The sequence below is a fragment of the Neovison vison genome, chromosome 2 (genome assembly GCF_020171115.1).
Source record: "Neovison vison isolate M4711 chromosome 2, ASM_NN_V1, whole genome shotgun sequence".
Lineage (NCBI taxonomy): Eukaryota > Metazoa > Chordata > Mammalia > Carnivora > Mustelidae > Neogale > Neogale vison.
Genome location: NC_058092.1, coordinates 212,850,819 through 212,863,442, shown reverse-complemented (window position 1 = coordinate 212,863,442; position 12,624 = coordinate 212,850,819). Strand labels below are relative to the sequence as shown.

Sequence of the window (12,624 nt, the reverse complement as noted above, 5' to 3'; positions counted from 1 at the left end):
CTAAAGATATGGGAAACCCGTTAACCAAACAAGAACTATACCAGTTGCAGTCCAATTACAAATCATAACAGATACTAAGTTTTTAAATAGTTCTAGCAATTTATCCCTCTTTCACTCATCAATCCAATTTTCCCTCTTCAGGTAAAGATAAATGTCACAGAACTACTTACTGTATAGTCTGATGACTGAGATCTAAGCCCCTTGGAAAGAGCAGGAGGCTTTCCTGTAGTTGCAGGAGTCTGATTGAAGTTCAAAGCCATTATTTCTTCCAGTGATTTTAATGTTTCCTCTTCCTCATCACTGTCTAGGTTGTAACCTAAACTTTCTTCATCACTATCAAAATCACCCCTTAGTTTTCTTTTCAGTGCATTGCTACCTGCATTGGAATTTCCTGAACTCTCTTTATCTGAAGGGGCTTTATCTGAAGGTGCTGTAGGGCTTGGGGTACATGGCACTGGCACAACTTCCAAAGCAGGAGGGGGAGACTTTGTAGGAGTGCCATATTCTGAACGCAAAGATCCCCCAGAAATTTTCCCTGAAGATACATTAGAATCAGCTTTATCAGTCTTTGTTTTGTGTTCCTTGTGTCTGGAGGACTCTGCAGAATGCCCAGAACATTCTTTAGATGAGGAACGCTCTTTTTCTTTTTTAGGAACTGGAACAGTGCAATTTTTAGCATTTAATGGTACCCGGGAGGAACCAGCACTTGGAACATGGGAAAGTAAAGGTAGAAGTTTTGTCTCCTTTGATGCCAGAGAGCTAGCAGTTTTATTTTTCTGAAGGCTGCTAGCTTTTTTAACTGCAGACTTTTCCTGAGGTAAAGATATGTGGGGTTTCTGCATCTTAGTCTCTTTGGTACTTGCCACACGGATTTGGTCACTATTCTTGGAAGAATGGTGGCCGGAATTTGAAGGTGCCAAGCCTCCAGAGGAGCTATCAATTTCTTCACTGGGTTCCTTGGATATATCTTCCAAGCGCAATACATCCCCAGGCGTCTTCAGTGCAATATGTTTTATAAACTTCTCTTTCTGATGTGGTCCGTCAGGACGCTTCTCAAGGAAGGACTCCTTTACTTTTGGCATTATAGATTCTCTTGTGCTTTTCAGATCTGAGTCCACAGAGTTCCTTTTTCTTTTGTCAGGGAACTTATTCTGCTTAGACCCTGCTAAAATTTAATTTTTGCCAGATTAGTGAATAGTAAATTTTCCTATCGTAAAGTTTAGTGAGTGTCTAGAATACTCTGACAAAATGCTTAAATTGTAAAAGTTTAGGCTGAGATCATTCAATATATGTGGCATAAGGAAAAAGAGTTAGTACTATTATTTATTTATTAACAAATAAAATACTGGTGTCCAAATTTAAAGCTAATGACAATGCCCATTTTCATTCTAAAGCTATTAGAAGTTTACTACCCAAACAAAATTCAAGGTATTGCTCCCTGAAACACAAAAGCTGCATATCTATTATCATGGAAGGTAATTCCCTCAAAGTTCATATATTCTTTCTTAGATCAAGGACTATCTGATTCCAGAAATGTAATACTTCTACATCTAAATTTATAGCATCTTAAAATATATATATGATAACTAGCTGAATGCAGACATATTTTCTCAATTAAAATAAAAATCTACCCAAGTCTTTCTCCCCAGTGTTTAATTGTTTATTCCTTCCTGTGTATCCTTCTAGTCATTAGCTATGTTATGAGTTGTGGTGGAATTGTGGCTCCCAAGACAATATATTGAGGGGCGCCTGGGTGGCTCAGTTGTTAAGCATCTGCCTTCAGCTCAGGTCATGATCCCAGGGTCCTAGGATCAAGTCCCACATCAGGCTTCCGGCTCGGCCGGAAGCCTGCTTCTCCCTCTCCCACTCTTGTGTTCCCTCTCTCACTGTGTCTCTCTGTCAAATAAATAAAATCTTACAAAATAAATAAATAAAAAGGTGATATGTTGAAGTCTTAACTCCCAGGATCTCACAATGTGACTTTAATAAGAAATAGGGTCTTTACAGGGGTAGTTAAAATAAAAGTCATTAAGGTGGGTCCTAATCCAGTTATGACTGGTGTCCTTAGAAGAAGGCGAAATTTGCAGTCTTGAAGTCTTTTATCTTTTTCACACTATCATGTCATGAATTTACAGGGAATGTACTACAGCAACCCAAGCTCCTTTCCATTGGTTCTCACAAAACAGACTTCTCTGAGTAGAGCAGGCTGGCATTTTAGTTGAACCTAAGTACCTTCCTCTTTAGCTTCCTTCAAAAGGGTAAATCTGGACATGGAGATAGAACTGAAGAGGGAAGATGAAGTGGAAACACACAGGGAAGGGGCGCCTGAGTGGCTTAGTTGGTTAAACGTCTGCCTTCAGCCCAGGTCAACATCTCAGGGTCCTGGAATTGAGCACCAAGTTGGGGTCCCTGCTCAGTGGGAAATCTGCTTCTCTCTCTCCAACTGCCCCCCACCCACTTGTATGTTCTCTCTCAAATATAAATTAAAAAAATCTTAAAAAAAAAACCAAAAACCAAAACAAAGAAAACCCCAACCACACATGCAGGGAAAAGATGCCATGTGACATGTGACAGGAGTAATGTATCTAAAAGTCAAAGAATGCCAAGAATTGTAGGCAAACACCAAAAGCTAGAAGAGGCAAGGAAGGACTCCCTCCTTGAATTGCTCTGCTGATAAACTTAATTTTGGTTTTCTAGCTTCTAGAACCATGAGAAAATATATTTCCACTGTTTTAAGCTACCTAGGCTTAGGGGGTCCATCCAAGAGAACTTTAAAAAATCACGTGTATTTGAGTTAACCAGGTTTAAAATGTTTCTTAATGTGTTTAAAAATGGGACGTTATCATTAATTAAAACCCATTAATCATTAAAGATTACTATTATATAATCAGTATTCCCCAAATCAAGTTTCTCTCTGCATAAAGGCATATGTCCTCAAATCCTCAACAATTTGATTAAGACAACAAAATAACTCAAGAGGTAAGAAACTTTTTATAGCTTGATCAGTATATAATCTGAAAAATTCCATTTATAAACATGAAAAAATCAATAAACAAATGTCTCTATCTCCATTTTTCTTTTTAAAGATTTTATTTACTTACTTGACAGTGAGAGATCATAAGTAGGCAGAGAGACAGGCAGAGAGAGAGGGGAAGCAGGCTCACTGCTGAGCAGAGAGCCCAATGCAGGACTTGATCCCAGAACCCTGAGATCATGACCTGAGCCAAAGGCAGAGGCTTAACCAACTCTGAAACACCCAGGCGCCCTATCTCCATTTTTCTACAGGTAGCTTCTTTTACCTGAAGAAATCATTCTATATCCACTCACTCTGCTGGGGTTAAATGTCTTGTAAAAAAAGGACAAGGGTCCATTATGATGAGAAAGCAACTAACTAAGAAAAAGACTTGGGGTGGATTTACACTGATTATTTTAAGTTTGGGATTTCAAAAAAGATAGCTACAGAGCTGCCAGCTTGAGTTCCGTTCCATTTCCTAGAGAAGTTAATTTATATATAGCTAGAAATGAGAAATTTCTGATTTGTTTAGGAATTTCTGATTTGTTCAGGTCTTCAATTCTGGAACAGAAGGAGAGAAAAACTGTTTATGAGCAAAGTTTAGGAAAAATCACCTTACTAAAAGCTTCTGACGTCTGGAATTAGAGGAGGTTGAACTGGTACTGTAAGTAAGCTTCCCTTTTGCAAGCTCTCTAAAGCAGTGGGTTTACTGCATGATACTTTTTGCACTGCTTGTACAAACTGCACACTGTTTAAGAACATTTCAAATATCTGTTAATATACAAAACAAATAGGGGGGACTGGGTGGCTCAGTGGGTTAAGCCTCTGCCTTCGGCTCAGGACATGATTTCAGGGTCCTGGGATGGAGCCCCACATTGGGCTCTCTGCTCAGCAGGGAGCCTGCTTCCCCCCTTCTCTCTGCCTGCCTCTCTGCCTACTTGTGATCTCTATCAAATAAATAAATAAAATCTTAAGAAGAAAAAATAAAACAGACAAGACAGATTGAATCTGTAAACATAAAAAAAAGTAAAAATCCAACTGTACATGAATAGGGGATTGGTTACTAATAAATTATAGAATAAACAAGGGATGGATTAATTTAGACCTCAGAATGCAGCCCAAGGACAGGATTCTAGAAGACTAAAGAGCTAAATGATTTTATCAACATTCCTAAAATCTTCTAACTTGTGTGTTATTATGTACATCACAACTGAGAAGTATAATAGCAGAAATATGAACAAGACAGTATATTTGGATTATTAAGATCTATTCGCTATCAGATAAAGATAAGCATTCTTCAGGTTATCTAGTGAAAAAGTCCCTTATGTTCTTTATATTCTGTTGACAGTGAAATGCAGCATAAATGTGTATTTATTAAAAAGTACAATGCCATAACTTAAAATGATTATGAAACATGCAAAATACTAGAAAAAAAACATAAATGAAGGTTATAAATAAAATATAAATAAGAGGGCTCTTAAATCTACTTATGAAAACATGAAGAAAGCATCTTTTTTTTTTTTTTAAGGTTTTATTTATTTGAGAGAGAGAAAGCACGAGGAAGGGGAGGGTCGGGGGAGAAGCCGACTCCCCACTAAGCACGGAGCCCGGTGTGGACTTGATCCTGGCACTCCAGGAGCATGACTTGAGCCGAAGGCAGATGCTTAACTGACTGAGCCATCCAGGTGCCCAGAAAGCATCTTTTTCAAGTACTGTTCAAAAACTGCAGTATGTGGAACTGTATAAATGAAACTACATTACAGTCACCACTGACGAAATCTGCAAATCTATGAACTGAATAGAATTTTTATCTTAGTCATTACTAGAGAAAGAAAAAGCGAGCTGAAGAGCCTGGTGGCAACACCACCACTAGCAGCCCTTTATACTGGGAAGAGCAAAATATTTTACACTAAAAATATTTTGTTCTTCCATTCACCTCACTGCAAATTGATCACTTTTTACTATAAATGTGTAATACAGTGAGTACAGAACAATCTCATGGCTGAGAAATTATTGTTCTTGTACTTCATAATGTCAAAATTCAATGAAAATTTAATCACTAAAATCAACACTGTAAAAATTAAATAAAAAATTAAAAAACCATATAAAACTTCAAATTCATTCCTCTATCTAGAAGCTCTCTTTACGATGGTAAACTATGGTTTCTGTCCTGGCTAAAAATTGATATTAACACTTGAGATCACCTGCTCAAAATGCAATACACCTCTAAAATATATAAAAAATACAGTTTTACATGAAACCTGAAGAACAAGGAGTCACATCTGTCTCTCTCTGTACCTCTCTTTTTTCTTCTTTAAAAGTAATGCTTTTATGAGGATGTGAAGATCAAATGAATTAAAAGCACACAGAGCAGGGCATGGCACACAGTAACTGTTCAGTAAATGTTAGCTATTATTGTTATATTCACTGTTATCTTACTCAGCATGGGAATTTGTAAAATCCATTTTTCAAAGTCTGCAATCATGGCAGAAAAAAATCTATTACACCAGACTATTAACAGTTGTTATTTCTGGAAGCCTTTCATTTTCTGTATTACAAATTTCTGCAATGTTTGACTTTTACACTGTTCTATTTTCTAGTTAAGAAGAGATAAAGATACTTTAAGAACTATTACTGAATTAACAGTAGCTATTTATTACTATGTAGTTCCTCAACTAATAGATAGTAAAAGTACAAATTAATATATGTAGGTGTCCTTGAAATTTCATATTAAAAAGTTTATCTTTGTACTTGAAATATTAGAAATATTTGGATGTTGTTGTGAACGATGGTAACAGTTTCAACTTTATACAAGGCATCTATAATACCAAGATCTCAGTCCACAGTTCCAATAATATAAGATTATGCTTCTTACTGTAGCCAAGATTCAGAAGCAGAACATGGAATACCAAAATGAGAAACATGCTGCTAGGAACTCTTGAAAGAGGCAAAAAGGTCAAGAAAAACCACAGGTTATGCATACTAATTCAGGGACTAGTCTTTTTAAATATAATTTAACCAAACTCTTAACTAATCTCAGACATTTGCAATTTCCCTCTAGGAAGGAAATTGTGTATTTAAACAAATCTGCTTTATAAAAATGCCACTGAGATACAGTTTTATATAAAAATTAATAAATTAATTTTGATTCTACCTGAAGCAGGTTCCCATGAATCAGAAGAGGATCTTTTCCTTGAGAAATGTCCATTTTCCTATTAGCAAAATGAGAAAAAATTAATTAGGAATTGGGACCAGTAACGGATGTGAACTTTTCTAACATTTAAACACGGATTTCTAGACCAAAATAAATAAATCAAGTACTTTTATTTGGAGGTAAATTCAAACTTTTATAATGAGACATTTTAGGGGCGCCTGGGTGGCTCAGTTGGTTAAGCAGCTGCCTTCAGCTCAGGTGGTGATTCCAGGGTCCTGGGATCGAGTCCCACATGGGGCTCCCTGCTCAGTGGTGAGTCTGCTTCTCCCTCTTCCTCTGCCCCTCTCTCTGCTTGTGCTCTCTAATAAATAAAACATTTTTTTAAAAAGACACTTTAAACTCTTAAGTTTTACAAAAATGAAGGGCATTTGTATGATAAAAATGTAAAAATGTCATAAAAATTAAAGCCAGTTTTCATAATGCAAATTTAGAGCTTTATATTAACTCAGGATTAGTATTAAAACACTGTATCATTCTGATAAAGAAATAGTAAGCCTAATACTTGCCAATTAAGGGAAATAACTCAGGAGCGTCTTGGTGGCTGAGTTAGTTAAGCCTCTGACTTCGGCTCAGATCAAGATCTCAAGGTCCTGGGATGGAGCCCTGCATCAGGCTCCCCCATGAGATGGGAGTCTGTCTAGCCCCCTCACCCTGCTTGTATTCTCTCTCTCAAATAAATAAAATCTCTAAAAATAATGGACATAATGGACTCTTCAATACTTCAGTTCAAATACTGATGTACAACCAAACACTGCAGTCTTCTAAGAATGGACCAAATGTGGGGTGCCTGGGTGGCTCAGTGGGTTAAAGCCTCTGCCTTCAGCTCAGGTCATGAGCCCAGCATCCTGGGATGGGGCACCACATCAGGCTCTCTGCTCAGCAGGGAGCCTACTTCCCCCCCCACTCTCTGCCCGCCTCTCTGCCTACTTGTGATCTCTGTCAAATAAATAAAATCTTAAAAAAAAAAAAAATAAAAATAAAAATAAATGGACCAAATGTTAATAATGATTATTAGCAAATCTCATTGGTAAAGACACCAAACTCCTTGCAAATCAACCACAGAGTTTACAAATACATTTTCTAGCAATATGCACGGCAACACTCTCCATTCCCTCCTAAAATGTCAGTTTGGTTTACTGTTTTGGTCTATCTGGTTTTAAAATCTTGTAGCACTGTATCAACACAGCCCTTTCTTGATATCTGAACTTCCTTTATTGGCTCTGTATGTAGAGAAGTTCTCTGAAACGGAGTACTTATCTTTCTAGGGGAGAGGATCAGCTTTTGTTTATCTAGGTTTGGTCTATTCTCAAGGGAGAATATAATGAAGTTAACATGTATTTGCATAGCTTTCTAAGTAATATCATCTAAGTTGTCTAAGACTCATTCTCAAAATTATTTAGGACTTACATATAATCTAAACCAGTGATTCTCAAAACTTTAAAGTACATCAGAATCATCTGGAAGCTTTAATTGCAGATTGCTGGTCTTACCTCCAATTTCTGGTTCACTCAGTCTCGGGTGGGGCCCGAGATTTTGCATTTCTAAGTTCCCAGGTGATGCTGATGTGGTTAGTCTGGGACCACATTTTGAGAACCACTGTTCTAAAAGATTTCCTCCTGTTTCAGATTTTCCATTCCTTAAGTATCTCCCTTCAGCACAGCCTAATTTAAAAATGATGGTACTTGCCTAAAAAAAGAACGCTTACTTTCTTAAGAAAGGTCTTTGTTCATGGTCTGAAAAAATTAAGAGTAAGAAACACTACTAAGTTCTATGGATAGTCGGAGGAAACATAATGAAATTAGGTTTTAACAAACTGTGTATCAGTATTTCCTTAACAAAAGATACCAATATGATGTTAATAGTTATTAAATATTTTTAGATTTAGCATGCTAAATTAAAGTAGTAGCCAAGCTGACTCAGTAATTATTACACATACCAGATTTGAAAGATTGCTCTTTCCAGGTGTGACGTCATTCTGTTTACTTTGTTCCTGCCTTGATTTACATTTTCTTTCTATACTAGAAGATTTTAAGGAAAGGTTGCTTGCTTCTGAGAAAGAATTTTCTGAGTTGATTCTCTGCTCCATTTGCTCCCTTCTCAACTTCTTTAGTTCTCTTTCTCTGCAATAAGAAGCTAGTGACAACTGGAATTTAGCCCCCAGTGGACTTTCTCCTGGGTGGTGCCTGGATAGACTGCTCCTGCTGCTAAGACTCCTAGGGCTGTTCTTGAAGATGTCAGTTTCTGTCACTGTGGCCTGCTTTTTGGAATCTGTATTGGTCTTGTCTCGATCTCTATCATTCTTCTCCCTGCTATTTTCGTGAATGAACAGTGACTTCCTCCTCTCTGGAGAACGATGTTTTTTCTTCAATGCCTTCATCTCCTTTGACAAGGAGTATGGAGGAACATAGACTTTTGTAACTGCCTTTGGATATTTGGTGGCTATTGACACACAGGGCCGACGTGACTCATGCATACCACGATCTTTATGGTGCTCTTTAACACCTTTCATGAAAGCCTCTAAAATAGTGCTCTTTTCTGATGGCATCCTTTTGGGTTTAGATTTTTTTGGTGAAGATAGTTTCCTTTCAAACTGCTCTGTCCCAGTGATGGACAATCCACTTCCTCCATATTTGATATCTGATTTTTGTGCAGAATCCAACATATGTCTGTCTAAATAGTCAATTTAAACACAAATTGCATGTTATTAAAAATAACACAAACTATTACATTTTGTACAATTATATAAATTAATAAAAATACTAAGTCATCACAAAAATTTTCAAATCAATATTTAGATGATGACACACATTTTATGGGGGGATTAAGACATGGTTTATTTAATAACCTTACTTCATAATGCTCCCTTTTACTACATCTTGTAAACCCACATGGCTCTATTTATAAAATTTTACTGTATTAGAAAGTTAAAATACTATACAATATGAACATTATTGACTGGAATATTTTAAGTGTAAGAAAGAATAATAGCAAAAAGTTTCTTCATGATGTTTAGAACTTAAGTTTGTTAAAAACGCTGCATCTTCACTTTTTTTTTCAATTTGAACATTCTGCTTAATCAAGTAAGAGCTTAGAGAAATTTAAAAATTGAATCCATCTCCCTCTTCGAAAGATCCTGTAAAAAAATGCATCAATAGTATACATACCTTGTTTTGAAGCTGGTTTGAAGAAATCTATAATTGACTGCTTCCTGAAAATAAAAGCATAACTAATATAGTATCACATAAGCAAACATTAAAACCTCAATAATTCAGATTAAGGGGAGAATACTAGATTTATAGAATATAGATTGGATCTCATTACCTGGTTTAATCAAGTTCTGACAATAGCAATAATGCTTTGCTGATTATAAAAAACTTCCATTTTCAATATAATTTACCATTTCCTTTAGGAGCAACCTTATAAATGCACAACTGAGGTTTATATAATCTATAGTACTAAAATGTAAGATTGTTGGAGTATGGATCCAGGGAATTGACAGTGTGCTTCCTAAGAAAAGTTTACTGCTCCATGAGGGGATCTGATGCTATTGCTTGGTATCTCCGGTGACTGGTACAAAATAATGCTCAATAGATGTTTGCTGAATGAATAATGGAAATTATAAAAACGAGTAAAACCTGAAAAGACTCATAACAAGAGTAGATGGTAGCATGGAAGTATCAGTAATTGGGCCCAGATGGGGAGGGAGCTGAGTTGAAGGGCATGCTGGCCAAAAGGCAGAAAGGATCAAGCGCCAAGCTAATACTACCTTCTTTATATACTAAAATGTAAGAGGTTAATCTACGTAAGAGCAGAAATTAGAATGAGTCATCACAACTAATGTTCCAAAATCTTGTCTTTTACCTAAAAATTCTTAGGATATTAACAAAATAACAAAAATAACACATTGAGGAAAGCACAAGAGAAAAGGAAGAATGTGAACAATTACCAAAACCAAACTGTTTTAATTTTTAAGGATTTCTGCACCTTTCTGCACGGTAACACAAAGTGAACCATTATTACCAGAATTTGTATTTGGATTGATGTATTTAGAGTTATTTGTCAGCTGCATAAAGAGGAATGTCATCATATATAGAGCGAAAAATTAACTTCCTGGCAAAATTCTGCTAAAATGTATTCATTTTACTGAAAGAGAAGCAATACACTACCAGTTTCCCTAAACATTTATTCACTATGAGGTTGGAATGCTCAGAGAAAACTTGAACAATCCATGTCCCTTGTATGCTTCACAGGTCACATTAGAAGACCAACATCCTTCTTTAATGGTTTGCTGAAAGTCCACAACGTTTGTGAAATGTTGGCGAAAAGCTAACTGTTATGAAATGAATATGAGTGACAGAATAAAGAAGAATTTATGCATTTGCTTTCATAAAACATAAAAAATTAATTCCACAGGAGAATAAACAAAGAAATGCCAGAGGTTCTGCAAATCGGGAAAGGATGATACCCTCCGTTACTGGTCGAGGAAAGAGATGAGAAAGGATTAAGCAGCAGCTAATTTGAAACAATACTATATATGCCTTTACATTAATTACTAAGTTAACATTACATCTTTCCTAAAATATTAGATCCCAGGCTCCTTTTCGAGTAATACACCAGAGGGAAAAATGGGTTTGGGTAAAACATACAAGGAATCTGTAAAATAACCATGAATGTAACTTTCAAGTAGGAACCGTTCTCTAATTTCATATGCACAGAAATGGGCATTAGTTATTTATAACTACCTTTAAAAAATTTTTAACAGCTCACAAGCCCTTATCTGAAACTTTTGGGGTCAAATGTGTTTTTGAAATTTGAAGTTACTGGATTTTAGAAAGGGGGTAACTTGGATGCATTACATAAAGCCCCCAGTGGGGTCTGACACTGCACCCCAAAAGCAAACACACGAGCATTTCTCCATCATCGCTTACAAATACTCCCAGTTAATGCGATAAAGCCCATATACAGCCTTCCATTAGTTCTAGTCAGGTTTGGCTGCCAAGTCAGAGATGGTGCCAAACTTACTGAAAACTTTTGATTTTCATAGCATTTTGGCTTTCACAATTGAGATAAGGGATTGTGGACCTGTAGCACAACATTAGAAGATAAATTTACTGTTAAGTTACAAGCTTTTTAAAACTTAAAATAAAAAAGACAGTACCAAGTGCGTAGAGAATTTAAACATGTTTTATTGTCAGAGGATGTCAAAACTCCCCATCTTATTACATAGCTCCCACAAAATCTTCACAAAAAACCTAGCCTCTTAGAGAGGCGGAAAGTTACTGAAGGAAAAAAAAAACATAACACATTCCAAATCTGCATGTTATAAGTATCAATTATCGTGCACACTGGACTATAAAGTAATTCGTGGAAGGGTTACCCTCGTCACATCGTACATAATTTCACCCACAATTTAGAAAAGATTTATACTGTTAACCTACTACGATCAGTAGAACTGCAACGTACAAAAAAAACACCTAAATATGCACTAAGCAGGTAGGGCCCGGGTCCAGCTATCGTGAAGGACAAAAATCACGGTCTACCTAAGGCGGGTTCTCCGTAGCCAACCAGGCTGTGGTCACTAGACGGAGAACTGCGTCCCAACTACAGAAAAGGAAACTCGAAGTCCCAGAAGCCCCCGCGCGGAGGCGGGGCAGGGGTTTGCCAGGCCCCGGAACGCCGAGGCCTGAGCTCGCGGAGGATGGCGGGAACTGAAAGAGCGGGCGTCCGCAGTCCTCCCTCATACCCTTGCCCCCGCGACCCGGCCCCTTCTCCAGCCCTCTGCACGGTACCTGTCCCCAGGACTCTTTGTTCTCTTTCCCGCTGCAGCAGGGGCGGTACTACCGGGTCTCAGATGGCAGCGCGGGGGCGACGACCCCGGGGCTGGGGATGAGGGGAAACCTGGCCTAGCGGGCATGCAGCGCCTTGTCATGTCGGCGCCGCTGGCGACGGCGGCATGAGCTGTGGCTGGAGAAGTTGGGTGCGTGGTTGCCGTCTTGCTGCTGGGACTCGGGGAGGCTGTCGGAGCAGAGTTGGGCGGCACCCCCTTCTCTCTTCATGGCGGTTCTCTCTCTTCGGAAGTGACTCCTGTGTGAGCGGGAAGGAACCTGAGGACCAACAGGGGGCGGGCCTTACTTGAAGGGTCGCACTCTGACTGGCTGACAAGGCGGTCATTTCAGTAGTGGAGCAATAGAAAGCCTCAGCCGCTTAGGAGAAGGCGGGGTTTCGAGAAAGGGGAGGGAGGTACGAAAACTGCCCCCCCCGTCACGTGCGCAGTTGGGGTGGGGGGAGCGCACAGTTGCATCCGGGCCGCTTCGGCCTTAGCAGGCACGCGGGGGCGGACAGGCGCGGGCCGCTGCGGGCTCTGCGGCAGCTGGCGACAGCCGCCTGGTCGAGGGCA

General features: G+C 38.3%; 1 protein-coding gene across 2 annotated transcripts in view; it reads right to left on the bottom strand.

The window, feature by feature from the left end:
* Window positions 1-12,236, bottom strand: part of SLF2 (SMC5-SMC6 complex localization factor 2) — a 49,577-nt gene extending 37,341 nt beyond the window's left edge. Inside the window, exons 1-5 of one of the 2 annotated variants that reach the window (XM_044240320.1) lie at window positions 12,017-12,236; window positions 9,392-9,435; window positions 8,164-8,897; window positions 6,168-6,225; window positions 171-1,165 (exon numbers count right to left, since the gene is read on the bottom strand). In XM_044240320.1, coding sequence (XP_044096255.1) covers window positions 171-1,165; window positions 6,168-6,225; window positions 8,164-8,897; window positions 9,392-9,435; window positions 12,017-12,156 — 1,971 coding nt within the window. In that variant the 5' untranslated portion in view covers window positions 12,157-12,236. The remainder of the gene's footprint in view (window positions 1-170; window positions 1,166-6,167; window positions 6,226-8,163; window positions 8,898-9,391; window positions 9,436-12,016) is intronic. The other variant, XM_044240321.1, reaches the window with a different exon arrangement.
* Window positions 12,237-12,624: the final 388 nt, after the last annotated feature.